This window comes from Andrena cerasifolii, chromosome 4 (genome assembly GCF_050908995.1).
Source record: "Andrena cerasifolii isolate SP2316 chromosome 4, iyAndCera1_principal, whole genome shotgun sequence".
NCBI classification, from domain to species: Eukaryota; Metazoa; Arthropoda; class Insecta; order Hymenoptera; family Andrenidae; genus Andrena; species Andrena cerasifolii.
The window spans coordinates 4230309-4246610 of NC_135121.1; the positions used below are offsets into that span (position 1 = coordinate 4230309).

General features: G+C 37.5%; 2 protein-coding genes across 2 annotated transcripts; both read right to left on the reverse strand.

The window, feature by feature from the left end:
- LOC143368601 (allatotropin) lies at positions 1 to 2610 on the reverse strand. Its single transcript, XM_076811499.1, has 2 exons — positions 1270 to 2610; positions 1 to 474 (listed from the first exon to the last, which is right to left on the reverse strand). The coding sequence occupies exons 1-2, from the start codon at positions 1509 to 1511 to the stop codon at positions 333 to 335; spliced, it is 384 nt and encodes a 127-aa protein (XP_076667614.1). The 5' UTR covers positions 1512 to 2610; the 3' UTR covers positions 1 to 332.
- Positions 2611 to 4899: 2289 nt separating this feature from the next.
- On the reverse strand, positions 4900 to 15864 carry Strump (WASH complex subunit strump). The gene is made up of 17 exons (XM_076810362.1): positions 15673 to 15864; positions 15449 to 15551; positions 13565 to 13756; positions 12101 to 12315; positions 11663 to 12029; positions 10400 to 10675; positions 10063 to 10288; positions 9742 to 9977; positions 8849 to 9100; positions 8566 to 8748; positions 7322 to 7438; positions 7069 to 7241; positions 6063 to 6325; positions 5809 to 5992; positions 5507 to 5727; positions 5283 to 5436; positions 4900 to 5212 (listed from the first exon to the last, which is right to left on the reverse strand). Exons 1-17 carry the CDS (start codon positions 15792 to 15794, stop codon positions 5059 to 5061), a joined length of 3438 nt encoding a protein of 1145 aa, XP_076666477.1. The 5' UTR covers positions 15795 to 15864; the 3' UTR covers positions 4900 to 5058.
- Between the last annotated feature and the right edge of the window lie 438 nt (positions 15865 to 16302).

The following is a 16302-nucleotide window of genomic DNA, read 5'->3' on the forward strand; positions in this document are numbered from 1 at the left end:
CATTTATTATTTAGCTTACATGATTAAGTAACGCATAGAACAAAATTTATTTTGAATTACAATTTACTTTATCGCTAATGTAGGATGCGTGGTGGTTACATGCCCTCTACCAATCGTGGCTTAGAATGTCAAATATTTTGATAATCAAGAATGGTGTAGTTGAATATAACATTTCTAGTTTTGAAAATCGGCTGTACATACAAACACAATTGCAGGGGACGAGAAATTAGTGTATTAAGAACAGTAACATGATCGTTTAAATATCGCAGGTTGATCAAACTGTAATGTAGAACCAGAAATTGTGTACATCACTCGATCGTCAGATAGGAGATTTAATATAACCAGGTTCTCTCTGAATTGGAACTTTCCATTATTGACGTCCAATCGACGCTTCCGTCCATCAGTAGCCGCGTTAATTTCGCAGCGAAAGTAGGGTTAGTTTTCATTTGCTGGAGTAGCCACTCCACGGGTATTCTAAAATCAAGAGATTTTATGTGTTACGGAATGGAACGTTCATAGAATTTTTAACTATGATTACATTCCCTTTTGGTGTGTACAGATGTCATAGTATTAGTAAGAAAGTAGAAAAAAAAATTGATACAGTGGAACATCGATTATCCGAAATCATTCGGAGATGAAACATTTTTGATAAACGAAATTTTAACTAATAGATCTAAAATACTAAAGCAGGGATGCACAGACTCCTCCGTATTTTAATTTTAACAAGTCACAATATATGCTAAATATAAATAAAACAAATAATATATGATAGGTAACATTCATGTTTTTTTCCTCCCATAAGTCACAGTGAATCTATGTGGCCCGTGGTCTTAATAAGTCTGTGCATCCCTGAACTTAACGCACGAAATCTGCCACACGAGAATAGGGAAAGCAGTTAATTTGAACAGTATTAGCTGTGTCATTTAAGAAGGAACCTGTTTCGCGCAGGTAGAAAGAGCTCATTGGCTCCGAAAAAGCGTTGGTGGGGGTACAGCCAATAGTGGCTTTTCCCGGCACCATTGTTATGTTTTTCCCGTTACTTTATATTTTCCGTTTTATTTTATTTTTTCTGTTTATGTTACGTTATTTTATATATATTTATTGTACTGAATTGTTCATGCTTTGTGTACTAAAGGGTTCTCTCGTCGAAATAATAATAATAATAATAATAATAATATATATATAAAATAATAATAATATATATATATATATTATTATATATATATATTATTATTATTATTATTATTATTATTATATATATATACGTACCCCTGTGGAAAATATCGTAAAAGCATGGATAAAATTCGTTCGTGTTTATTCATCTTCGGAGCATCAGCAACACTTTGCCTTTTTCCAAAACCGATCGCCGTGGAGATGTGAGCAGGTTTATATCCGCGAATTACTCGCGGTCTTGCATGATACTTTACAAAGTGAGAGTAATTATGATTTTTAGATGTCGCTACAACAATTACGGCTGCGAAAACCAGAACGATGATTATGCTCACCCGCATGATTCTCTATAATGTATAAACACGGTATTAAGGTACATTATATCAGTCAGAATCGCGGAATCCTCACTTATGCGTACAAAGTATAATTTCTCTTCATCTATAGGTATTTGCAGAAGAGACAAATGGATTCGATAAAAATACAATGGAACTATGCGGACATCACTGCAGTGACGATATGAACCAGGCATATCTACTTAGTTTCTAACAATTTATGTTGCTTACTTTGTATCTTAACAATCATGAGAATATCCATGTTCCCTTCTGACTTTATTTACATTATATTACGGTATTAGAAATTTATAGAGACGAAACAGTAATTACGCCTAATGAAGTATAATATATATATATGTAACGTTTAAAAAAATATACACACTTGTAACAGTATTTTAGCAAATTTTGAGAACGTGTGAATATTATAATATCCGTATAATTTCGTCTCTATTTTGTACGAATAAAATTATCATATATTTAATGCTATTACGAGTACGATGAACTTCTTATAAGATAGCAGCCTGAAAAGTTACATTTACATCCACAATTTACACATACAATGGCAGCAAACAACGAATTATAAATAACACGTGATAATTACTTACGTTGTAGTCGAATCTACTACAAGATGTACTCTAACTTAACAATACTCACGCACACAGAAGAATCGATATTTCTAGCTTCCTTACGTAAAAACATTTAATATCATCCCCCAGTATTGATGCATACATGTATATGCATACGTATATCTTCTAAGCAAAATGAAAGTGAGAGAGATTAGTTGACGATCCGTTTGCAAAATTTAAAAACGTAATCTACACTTCTGATGCGCATAGTCGTGCCAGGATATTATTTAATATTAAAAAGCGAGTGCAACAAATTCTACGGAACTATGACGACACTGTAGCGTTATATCTGCACGTATGGGCGAGGTGGACTGAGCTGGCATTTTATCGCAGTCCCTTTTGTATGAGGCCGCTAGCACCGCCGTTTTGGCCGCCGTGCCGATGCGTGTTAGCCGCCTTTGTAGCCGCCAACCACCCTCCGTCATATTAATTTAAGTTAGCGCATAAAGTTTAAAGTATCTCTTCGAATAACGGCATAAAAATATATATTTTTTTTCTCTTTCTAGTTGCGCCAACAACGTCGCTACAGTACATCGCTAACTGTTTAGAATATCGTCTCCCAATAGCCTGTACGTGCGGGGAGCGGCCGCCGGCGCCTTGCACGTCTTGTGGCGGCCGTCCTAGCCGACGACAACGCCTACGATAATTATCTTGCTTTGCTGGATGAAACGCAGAATGTAACGAAATTAAAAGCATACTGTACAGTTAACGTAGACGCGAGACTGCTCGTAGGCGGTTCGTGAATGTCATTTCGATGTAATTCGAAACGACGACGATGTAAGAAACATTATAAGGGCGGCGCATCGCCGCCGATTGCGGCGTACAGCGCGTCTAGCCGCCAATGCGTATATAATATTCCACTGCAGATACTGATGACGAGGTCCCATACTTTCCTAATTGCATTTTTAGGTATGGGTCTGGTGCGATCGTGGCAAATCGCCGAGTATCGTTTGTAAACGTTAGTTTAATATTTCTGAGATTGAGTAGGCCGATTTGTTTAAATTTATGGATTCGGGATAATGCATTTCTAGAGAATAATGATTTTATTTATTAAAATCCTTCGTTATGGACTTTAGTTTTGTTTTCCTGTTTCACTTGGAAAATAGTTGCAATCAATCGAAATGGTCGCATTCAAATAAGACTGAAACATATGTAAACCCAGATAGCACACGACGTCTTAGAGACGTGCATTTTACGTCTGTTTTTGATCTGAGCGTCTGAGGACCTTATTAAGACGTCTTTAAGACGTCGGTGTCGAGACGTTTCTAAGATGTCTGTCTTAGGCGTCTTTAAGACGTCTGTGCGAAGACGTCTTTTTACGACCTTTTTAAGACGTCTGTTGCCGAGACGTCTTTTTACGATCTTTTTAAGACGTCTTTGAGACGTCACTGTCAAGACGTTTCTAAGGCGTCTTTAAGTCGTCTTCGAGACGTCTGTGCCAAGGTTTCTGAGACGTCTGTCCTAAAACGCGTTTAGGACGTCTTCGAGACGTCTGTGCCAAGACGTCTTCTAGATGACTGTGTTAAGACGTCTTTAAGACGTCTGTGCCTAGGTGTTTGTGAGACGTCTGTCTGCAGACGTCTTTAAGTCGTCTTTCAGACCTCTATGCCAAGTCGTCTTTCAGACCTCTATGCCAAGACGTCTTTTAAACGACTGTGTTGAGACGTGTTTAAGACGTCTGTGTGGAGACGTCTTTTAGAGGATTGTGTTAAAACGCCTTTAAGACGTCTGTCCTGAGATGTTTCGAAGACGTCTGTCCGAGTAAGAGTTTAGGACATCTCTAAGACGTCCATGCCAAGACGTTTTTTAAACGACTGTGTTTAGATGTCTTAAAGACGCATATGTACATAAACAAGTCATGATTAGGCCGACTCGCGATGAATAGTACGCGACCGCAAGGTGGCGACCGGGCCGAGCGCTTCTCGCAGGTGCAATACAGCAGTCTTGCCTATAAGAGAGCCGGGCAGATAATATACCGTCATTCTCGAGTACCGGCATTTTTTGACGAAGGAATTTTATATTTTCAACTTGAATTTGAATATACCAACAAATGTTTCGATCATTCGCTATTACAAAGACGTTCTTCTTTTTTATGAAGAAAAGAAAATATTGCTCAGCATGCAAATAGACTTTCTCAAATGAGAACAAGCAAGAGCAAGCTATACTCGACGGGTTTCTTTTTTCAAAATACATAATTTTATTAAAAGAGATATTAATTCTAATAAGCACGAATTAAGTAAGTCACGCCACGCTTCATATCTCTAATATCTCTTTGAAGAGCTCTGCAGTAGGCCTAATCAAGTCGTTACGAAGTCATCTCTGAGGCGTCGTGAAAGTCTGAAACAGACGTCTTTAAGACGTCTGTGTGCTATCTGGGAAGTGACCAGATATTTTCTGTTCCAATGCGGAACAAGCAAGCAGGCAAGCAAAAAAAAGGATTAACAAATCCGTGAGGAAATAATATATAATATATTTAAAAATACATACTTGTGATTACAAAGTGATACATTGAAACGAAATTAAAAATATTTCTTTTTTCACAACAAAAAAAGTGGAGGAAACGGTAACTTTATGCCACTGCGAATATGTAAAAGGTTACATGTCCAATCCGGGACACTTTGCGGGACACTTTTCAATGCGGGACAAAGAGCTCAAATGCGGGACTGACCCGCGCAATGCGGTACGTCTGGTCACTTTAAACGTATGGAACTTCGCTAAACAGGATATCCGCTTCAGCAATTAACATAAGACTTTTATATTAATAATAGAATTTTATTTCTTACATTTAACAATAACTCACAATCAATGCGTATATTGTGATACACGTATGTACAACATACAAATTTATACGTGAGCGCACCTATGTACAAAATAGAGAATAGCCACTCTTGTTTTTACTCAAGAAATTATTTTACACTTGATGTTTATAATTATTTAGCAGTCTTCACTTGGAAATAATCCATGATAATTGTAGGGATTTCTTTGAGTATAAGTGATCTTGGTATGCCGGAGTATTTTGTAAATAACTCCAGAAAGTATAGGATGCTTGTTCCATCAGATTCTCCGTCAGTTGCCGTTTTGGCGCTGCAGTTACGACACTAATGTAAATGCCCGTTACAGTGAGATTGTGCGAGTAGAATTTATATGTTTATACCTGTCTGGTGCGACGCAGGAAAGAACGTATGCACAAAGATATTTAACATAGCGAGTCATCGCAGAGAAAGTATACTGACGTAAAACAGTTTGTACTCCGATCGCGAGTAATACAGCATCAAGGGGGTCTTGAGGCTTTTTACTCAAAAGGCTTCCTACAAAAAATGTCGGCTTATTATTACACTGTCAGGTATTGAGACATTTATTCGCGCATGAAACCAATACCTGTGTTTCTACAGTAGTGAAGTTTTGGTATTTGTGATACAGTGAGCAAAAATATAATGAGCGCAATGTTACTTATATTTGGTGGTTTAATATAAACGTTATTATGAGGATTACTTATACCAGCCCAATCTAATCTCACACTAAGCTCGCGCAGTAATTCATTTCTTTCGACCTCATTTTGCTCATTATTGCTGCTTTTACTAATTTCGAATAAAACAGCCCTGTAAATCGTAAAAATGAACGAAATAAGAACATTCATATACTAGCATCAACGAAGGGCTTATCAAAGTATTTACACGTACGTGTTTAAAGTTTGAAGTGCTGCTTCCATATGTTTAGCTTCGAATTTACATGCAGTGTTTAATTCGTACGCTATTTTCTTTTTAAGAAGTTGATAATGTCCAATTTTTAGTACCCATTCCAGTAGTTGGGGACAAAATTTATTAGTGTGAGTATTAATGGTAGTATGTAGTTTTGATGCATTACCTAGGTATATTAAATAAAATAGATTCACACAATTTATAACAAGCACTAGTAGCGAATTGTACGGAAATACCTTTGGACATGTCCGCAGAATTCAATATTATATCAAGCTGGTCGAGTGTAGATGTCCACGTTTTATTGCGAATGTTCTTTTCTATATGACGCACCGTACTATCTAATTCAGTAACAATATAAAACGAAATAAGTTTATCGAGTCCTGTTAGGCCGGGCGTACCTATTGCTTCTAATATTTTTGAGAAGATTTTGTAATTTAACACTTCTACTTGCGTCTTAAGATCGTACCAGGCAAGAGAATGTTCAATATAGACAGTTGTCCTATAAATGTACATATATACACACAAACAATAATAACAATAGTATAACATTAGTATGTCTATTATATGTACAAGAGACGAAAGTACTCATTTAAATAAAATTTTGTATGTAAAGGATTTATTATGACTCGACATTAGGGCTCGGACTATTTGTCGAATTTTTCGGTATTCGAATACTTCAGTTGCTCAATTATTTGGCGAATATAATTCGAATATACAAGTATTCGAATACTGATGTATTCGAATAGTATGATTGGAATTATAAATCCAGTTCTTTAGGTTCATTTGTCAGGGTGAAATCTTGTAAGCTAATTTTGACCCACTTCACACCATACTATTCGAATAGTATTCGAATAATAAAATTCGAATACATCAGTATTCGAATAATAAAATTCGAATACATCAGTATTCGAATAATAAAATTCGAATACATCAGTATTCGAATAATAAAATTCGAATACATCAGTATTCGAATAATAAAATTCGAATACATCAGTATTCGAATAATAAAATTCGAATAGCATTCGAATATTAAAATTCGAATAGTATTAGAATAATAAAATTCGAATACATCAGTATTCGAATAGTATTCGAAAAATAACATTTGAATATTCAAATATTCGAAATTTATTCGTAGCATTCGAATACTTCGAAAATATTCGAATATTAAATTATTCGAATAGTCCCAGCCCTACTCGACATACATAGTACCAAACATCTTTTGCCGAAAGAAAGAAACTTTACCTGTGGTCTGTGATACGAATAAGTTCACGGGCAAGTCTACCAATGAAAGTTACGGAATTATTATCTGCTACGGACACGGGTTTCTCTTCTTGAAAGTATCTCCACGATCGTCCGGGAGTCCAGGAAGAACCTGTACATTCTTCTTCCACTGCGTTATTTATAATATATGTTATCTAGAAACACGTGATTAAATACTTCTACTGGTATAAATAATAATAGAAATCTGGTACTAAATATATCTGAATTCACTTACTTCTTCGTGCCATATTTTTAAGCTATTAATATTTATATAATCTTGAATATATTGGAACGATTTACGATAACCATCCATAATTGCAGCTAAATTATCAAGTTTCTGCAGCAACGACATCTAAAATAATACCAGTTTTTAGTAAAACATTTTAAGATATTGATAAATTCAATTTAACCTTTAGAGGGCCGTGATTTTTCATTGAAATTGTAAATTTTATTTACTTAAAATTTAGACATTTACACCACCAAAATGACCGGCAAAGTATCCAAATTCTTATGTGGCCACTACAATGGCCAGTAGTGATGGGACTTCGAAACGGTTCCAAGCGCTTCGAATCGGTCTTGAATGTCAGGCGACTACTTCGAAGCGCTTTGAACATGATTCAAAGCTTAAAACTCTTGAAAAAGCTTGGGCGGCGTCCAAGTCTCGAAACTCTTGGTTCGAAAGGTTGGTAGGTTTCGGATCCATATGTACAGAATGCCGCTTGGTACCCCGTGGTGAGGACAACGCTCCCCAGTGCCTCACCAAATTTAATGGCTTTCAACCCTCGAAGGGGTTTGAATACCACTAGAAAGTGAGAAATGTCTAGGATTTCCGAATTTCTCATCAGATCTTTGCGAAAACGACGCCAATGGATTCCTTATGTTTCGCCGATGAAACTAACACCAAGAACGACGTAATTCGGATCATAATGAAGGAAATACATCTTGTCACTCTTACATATCTCCGTCTTCCGCTCATGTATATTTTATCTTTTACCAAAGGGTGCCTACCCGTATATAATAATAATAAATAAATAAATAATTCGATTTTTCATGGAATTTCATTTTTTTTTTCATTTAGAAAGACAAGAAGTATGAATAAACAGATAAAAAACGCAACATAGAGATATACATTCATTATTCATTATGCAGCTCGCATAATAAATAGTAAAATCAGAAAACTAAAAAAACAAATCCAAAAATAGCACAAAAAACCCCAAAACAAAAATAGAGCTACAAAACTTTATACGTCCACGTCGTTAGCTCTGGGCAACGCCAAAGGAAAGAATAATATATGACTGTTGCTGTTATTCATTTAGGCTTGTTTAGGTTGGCAACACTGTTTCTGCGTAAAATTTCGTTACTCTGACCTTAGAATCGCGATCAGCGATATCAAAAACCCGTAGAAACATTAGTCCAAATTTTAAATTTTTCAATAGCCACCATAGTGGCCAGCCCGGCCCTCTAAAGGTTAAAGCTTACCTTCGACTTTGGTTCAAATACAAGACCATTGTCTAAAGCCAGCGTAACTTTTTTTACAAGCTCTTGTCGGATACCGTCTTCTAGAAGGCGGTGAGAGTCAACTCTCAACACTCCTAATGGGACACTTCTCAAGGATAATACACCTTTCGTAAACACTGACACAGCATATGTCAATTTAGCCATCTGAAATAATTTTTATGCAATAAAGAAAAGTGGATATGTCCACTTTAATACCCTGTGACTTATGTTTTTTAAAGAAAAAAAGTTGAAAATAGATATGTACCTGTAACCTTTCATCTAATTGTGCATAGTCTTTCAATTTATCTTTGGGTAATTTAGTAGGAATCTCCTTGAAAGCATTGGTTTCGAGATGTACTATCTGAGCGAGTAAACCAAATACAGTTTCAGGGATTATTTGTAAAACACGCCTCGCATATTTTTCTAATTCCCTACTGTAGTACTGTGACACTGAAGACAAATCTGCACTGCGCGCTTGATTCACTCTTAGTAAAGGGGTTTCTAAGGCTGATGCCATCTGAAAACAAATATATATTATTACGAGTATTTGGGCAGTAAGGGTCATTCCACGCCAACTCGATCATTTCTTTCCCTCGATGCCTCGGATTTTTTTTAAACTTGCATATGTTGTAGTCCTCGTGGAATTAGGGGAGGTTTAAGTCATCATTTTGTCGATTTCGAGTTTGTTTAAAAAATACAGGGCTTTGAATTTTGCGATTTTTGCCTATTGCCAGTCGACCGTAATAGCAGAACGTCCGCGCGACGCCCGGTCCGCTTACCTGATTCGGCGCGAACCGCCGTATTTACCACCCCACTGCGACGTTAATAGGAGCCGCACCACCCTAGGGATAGGCTTATCTTGTAGAAAAAACTTCAAGGAATATGGTATTTTTTCGGATTTTTAAAATCGCGACCTCCAGCCCGAATTTGCAAAACAAAAATTTGTTTCTAATTTTCAATGTTGCAAAATTAATTCCTCGAGGACTATACCATATTCAAGTTTAAAAAAAATCCGAGACATCGAGGAAAAAAATGATCGAGTTGCCGTGGAATTTATGATTTACTAAGCGATAAGTAATAAAGGTTAATACAGTTTGTGAAAAAATGATATACTGTAGAGATGTACAAGTAGAAAGTGTGGATGAAAGTCACACTTACTTTTAAAAGCAGGGCTTTCAATTTCATTACAGTAGGGGGACTTTCTTTTATGCTCGCTTGCATTGTATCAATAAATGATTCCATTATATTCCACGCATAGCAACAATCTGTTACTATGTTTAAACTTATCATAGTGTCTTCTGTTATATTTCCAGTGCGCAACATATTGTGTAATATTTCGCGTGTATCGGCTAAATACTGAGATATATGCAAATTATTTTCCAGCTGGTGGAATTCTGCAATAATTGGGCAAAACATGCATTAATATAGCAATGTAAAGTGTAACTATAATTTATTTATTATTCCTTGTATCATAGCTACCTTGCACTTCTTCTAATGCTTGTAACAACTGTACTATTTTCCTTCCATCTTCTTGTTGCAATGAATCGATGTGCTTGCTTATCTCCATAAACCATGTGTGTAGATTTTGATTTTTTTCTATACCATCCAGAGATTTATTACCACCAAATATTTGGGCAAGATCTGTTATGCGTTCGACGCATATTCCTTTATCCCTGAGCCACTTAGTTTCTTTACCAAACAACAACTAAAACCGAACAATAGAATTAAAGAAACATGTTTCATTAATTTTGCAAATGAGTTATTCCACGTCAAAACGGCGCTCAAATACGGCGAATATCGTATAAAAAATTCATACATCTTTGTACAATTGTTTGACGTCCTGTTCAATTTCAGCGGTACTTAGTAACAACTGTAGACAACCGGTTGTCGTATACTTGCTCTCATTCACTACCAATTGTCTGAGCATACGTGATCGCTTTGAATCTTCTAATAATATAGTCGACATTGCTGTGTGTAAAAGTATCCAATGTAACGTCACGTTACATTCTCTTACTAATTTTACCAATGTTCCTATTGTAGTCTCGTCCAAAGTACCTGCTAATTGTACCTCTTCTGTTTCGGACATTAATTTCTGAAACAAATACTTAATACAGCAAATAATATGTGTACATTAGTAAAAAAAGTAGGCAATAAGCATTACGCAAATTGGAACATCTGGAATACATTTGGTGGAAATTAATTAGATTAGTAACTAAAGTCCATTTCATATATATTGGCCGTTGAGTTCAGTTTCACAAGCAGCGCGCGAGGAGAAATCAGCCACCACCACCTGACGATCATGAATTGGCAGTTGAAGGGGTAACGGGAACGCTGCTCGGCTCCGCCTGAACGAAGCCGTGTGGCTGTTGTTTATTCTTAGCGTAGAAGTTTTGTGCGTTACGAAGCTGTGCGTAGACCAATACGAGTTGAAACTATCGAGAAAGAATCAATGTTCTGACCAATAAAACTCCTGAATTTTTTCGGACCTCACGCACACCTATTCTGATGTATATATCTCTACGCTAAGAACTCGGTTTGGCCTACACGTCAGGAGCTCGGCGCTATCCCCACCACATCTGACTCGCTCTTGTTCTGCGAAGGCGAGAGCGAGATGGAACGAGAGCGTGTCAGAGGCACTGAAAGCAAGCGAGGAACGGTACGAGACAGATGACGCGTTGATACATACTTTGTCTCGCTCCGTTTTTCATACACCTGATACTCCGTCCTTTGCGTGCGCGCCGGGCATGAGCGTGTTTAGACTCGCTTTCATTCCATTTCGCTCTCGCCTTCGGCAAGAAAGAAGCGGGAAACGACCCCTCGGAATCGTGTCCCGTCTATGTAGTTAAAGTGGTGGGGATGATTCGCTGCATGTGTGCGTACCTCACGGGCACCGAATCCCCACCGCGCGACGAGCAGGCGTAGCGCGAGAGAGAGTGAAAACGTAGAGAAAGGAGCACCGAGACAGGCAACAAGCGGTGTGGTAGGAGAATACCCCTCACGAAATTCACCGGCCAATATATATATGAAATGGACTTTAATTTGATATAAGTCTGTGTTTAAAAGATAAAGGCATGTTTACCTTCATTCTTTGACCATATTTTTGCGCGTTTACTTTTACGTTCGATGACTCAAGTGTATTATTCAGCGCTGTTCTTGCAGCCTTATATGGCAACCACCAATCACATAAATTTATTACTATCCCCATATAAATGCTGATCACCCAGTTGTCAGGGAAAAATCTATCTACTATTTCTCTCATAATAGCTGTATGTGTATGCAGCATGGATGGCTTAAATGATAAAATTATAACTAACATTGACGCTTGAGTGGAAAGAGCAGTACTGCGATGTTCTGGATGCGGAAAAGCAAGACTCTGATTATAGATCTCATCCGAGCGTAAACGGCCAATAATATGTTCTATCAAGGAATCGCTTAATGTTATCCTCCTACAAAATTAAATTTTTGTAAAAGAAGATATTCAAAATATTACAAAATCGATGATTTTCAAGAGACCCACCTGAAGTATTCTTCAGGATAATTCGCAGGGCGCTTGCTGGATGTTTTGGAAAATCCTGTTGAGCGGAGCAACATGCATATATCGTCAACCCTTGTAGAAGATGAACGTTGAGCATTATACCGATAGTAAGATACAAGTAATCTTTCCCTTACACATCCTTCAAAATGATAATCCACCAAGAGTAACATAACTCCATATAAATACACTGCCTCGCACTGTTAATATAAGTCGTAATGTAATTACTGCCCTAACATATCTCAGTCTTAACCAGACTTAGAACATGTTCTCCCCATACTTATAGTATTTTTCCAGAAATACTTGCGTTTAAAATTATATTCGATCAATAACAAATAATTTATTAACCATCAGATTTTTTGAAATTACACATTAAAATACTCAATTTTTATTCATAATCTGCTTAAAACTGTGTGAACAACCAAACTATACTATGTATCATAAAGAATTAATAAAAAAAACTCACAATCACTCATGTTGAATTGTCTGTAATATTAAATAAAACTCTAAGTATCCCATTTTTTGGCTGTACTTCGGAAAGCGACTGGTGGCCGATCGAGATGAAACTTGGTGGGTACTACGAGGGGTGCGGAAAAACCCCAAATATAAAATTTTAGCTTCAGCAATTAATGCGTTCAAAAGATGCAGGGGTAATTGTGCATAAAAGGGTACACCTTAGGGGCCGTCCTTAAATTACGTAAGGGTAATTTTGGCGATTTCTTACCCCCTCCCACACCCAGTATAAAAATTCGTAAGATTTTATATTCCCCCCCCCCCCACCGTCCTTACGTAATATTTTTACATTGCATTTTTTCAGTTATTAAAATTCTTTTAAAGGTTTATATAATTCCTTTAACTCGGTTTCGGGTGTGCGATGAAACATTGTTTTTTGAGCCACTCATATTGAAAATTAAAGGAAAAAATATTACATAACACGCTACCTGACTCCCCCCATCTAAGAAAACGTAAGAAATTCACGCCCCCTAATATAGCAGTATAATCACGAAGTGAGAAGCAGGCAATTGATTACTATTCAAATCAGCTGAAATGCGCGAAAAAAGTGTACCTATAAATAATAAAGAATCGGAACATGATTTCTGTTCCCCGAGGATCGATTCCATAGGATCGATCTGTACTGAAAAATCGATCAAAAAAATCGAAAATTACGAGACAAAAGATCGATCTTTCGATTAATCGATCTCAGTTCGGCAACCCTAATAAATACCCGAAGCTACAATTTTAGATTTAGGGTCCACACCCCCTCCCTAGCCCTCCCCCTAAACCTCATCTCGATCGGCTACCGGTCCCTTTCGGAATAATATCCCATTTTTCAATATAATTTAACATTCAATTTAAAACTGGTGAAATAAAAGTATTTAATGGAAATCCTAATGAATCTATCTCTATCATAAATCATAAACCAAGTGTGTGTATAAACTATAAAGGTACCATTAATTGTCTTCCTTCTTCATTGAGCATTATCGAATCTATCGACTGGTGAATATATATTCCATCTCCTAGCTCATCCACATAAAGGTTTAAATCAGTAACATACTTGTGTATACTTTCGAAAGCCAAGTAAAATCGTGAAATTATATCAGAGAAGCTATTTCGCAGCTCTTCGTCCGTCTCTTGAAGAACCTACATACATAAGCATAATCATCAGTTGTGGAGATTAAAGTCATTTTGGTAATTATTTAGAAGTTTTCCATCCTCACCGATTTCAATGATTTTTGGATATGTTATCAAGATCAAGATGCTGAACAACTTTTTCCTATACATGTTACCGCCGCTCGACCTTCGTTTCCGAGATATTTGCGAAAAACTTCTGTTGATTTATTCCGGCGCAACGTATTCCACTTTCCAACTTGTTCCGAGCTGTGATGCCAGATCGGGGACGGGTTCCCTCGAGAATTTCCCCCACCTCGCGCACACTACGCCGGAGCTGCGTGTCCGTGTGTTGGACTCCGAAGCACCGAGCTCATGGACACGCTGCTCCGGCGTAGTATGCGCGAGGTGGGGGAAATTCTCGAGGGAACCCGTCCCCGATCTGGCATCACAGGTCCCGGGTATTAGTATTGACAGGGCCGGTTTTAGGGGGGGGGGGAGGGGCGACCGTCCGGGGCGTTAAATCTGTAGGGGCGTCGCTGTATGCGTTTATTCATTTATATCCGTTCTAATTGATTTTCGTGCCCTTGGAGGGGCGCCATGATAATCTTGCCCGGGGTGCCAAGTATGTTAAAGCCGCCCCTGAGTATTAGTTGCGGCTAGATTAGTGCAGGGGGCGCGTAAAGCATGATAGCGAACTCACGTGAGTTTAGAGATTTGAACCAGAAACTTGCGGATGTCCGTCAATACTAAGGATGGGACCAAGTTTAATATGTACTCATGAATCCGAGTCAATTCCAATACAAAAAATTCACTTCATGAGATTCGAATACTACTCCTAAGAGCTGGCGTTTCATTCTATATGTTTCAAAAGTACTTGGGTTATAGAAGCCGGTTTCGAACCTCAGAAAAAGTACTGGAAGAGTTTGAGAATGTACTTCTAAGTTCCTCGACGTTTGAAAGAATCGAATCTCGTAAAAGTAGTATTCGAACCCTGGAAGACAAAATCTACATAGCTGAGAATTACCAATATCGTACCACTTAATACATTTTTCATGGTATTTCGTATTTGGTACCAGATTGAACGCAAGTTAATATTGGATATTGTAGCTTGATGTTTTAGGTATAGTTTTTAGTTAAAAGGTTCGAATCTATAAATAGTCAAGGTTCGATTATATTTGCAAGTACCGCTGACATTTCTCAAAGTTCTTATAGAGAGTTCAAATGTTTCTCGTCAAGGTTCGAGTCTACTTGAAAGTAGTTTTTTTTCTGAAGTACTTGTGAACTGTTCAAAAATCTACCCTGACAAATATCGGTTCGTTATCATGCTATACACACCTCCCGCACTAATCTAGCCTCAACCAATACTAATACCCGGGGCAAGTTGGAAAGTGGAATGCGTTGCGTCGGAATAACTCAACAGAAGTTTTTCGCAAATATCTCAGGAACGAGCGGCGGTAACATGTATAAGAAGAAGTTGTTCAGAATTTTGATCCTTGATAACATATCCAAAAATCATTGAAATCGGTGAGGATGGAAAACTTCTAAATAATTATCATTATTTTATGAGAAACCTGCATTTCATATAATGAAAAATAATTACTTTTCGAATTATTTATAAAACTACTGCTTTTTACAAGCTTTATTACAAGTGAAAGAAAAAATGAAAGAAATGAATTAATTATATATATTTGTATACATACTTATTAGTGTTTATCTACTTACAGGATCATTTTCTATTTTCTGCTCGTAAGCACTAACCGATTTAAAATATGCAAAATCAATTATAATTAATCCATACTTCTGCACTATCTGCTTTGAATCCAAACTGTAAAATGAGGGAGAATTTCTGTTATTCTCGTAATTAATGTAAAGGTAAAGATACAGTAACTTTTGTAATGATTTTTCTTTTGTTGATAAAACGTGTGATATTTATGGATGTACGTAACCTAAACACCGGCGGCACATAATCCTTTAATCTCATCAATTCTGCTATAATAGCGTTTCCACGGGACACCAAGCGTAATAAATTCTGCCCACAGATATTGTTAGATGCCAAGAAATCACCCATCTTAACAGATTATTTATTTTAACAAATGCAACTGACAACTCATTGACACGATAGTGACAAACGTCAACGAGCCACGCAGATCCAGAGTTAGGAGCGATGGGGCCGCAGTGATGGAGGGGGAAACACCTATAGGAGCGGTGGTAATGTATGCGCGAACTGACGCCAGCGCCAAGCCAACCAAGTGCCGCCAACGCGAAGCTAGCTACGGCTAACCAGCATCGTCGAGAAATAGATTGTCGACGCTGGTTGGCCGTGGTTAGCTTCGCGTTGGGGCCACTCGGCTGGCTTAGCACTGGCGTCAGTTCGCGCACACATTACCACCGCTCCTGTAGGTGTTTCCCCCTCCATTACTGCGGCCCCATCGCTCCTAACTCTGTGCAGATCCACGATGGATACCTATTGGGAGTAAAACATTAGTATGCGACACTAGCGGTCGGTACGCGAACTAGTAGTAATTTTCACAGTATCGATGAACTGTATGCAGAAATAAATGTTGTATAACAAATTG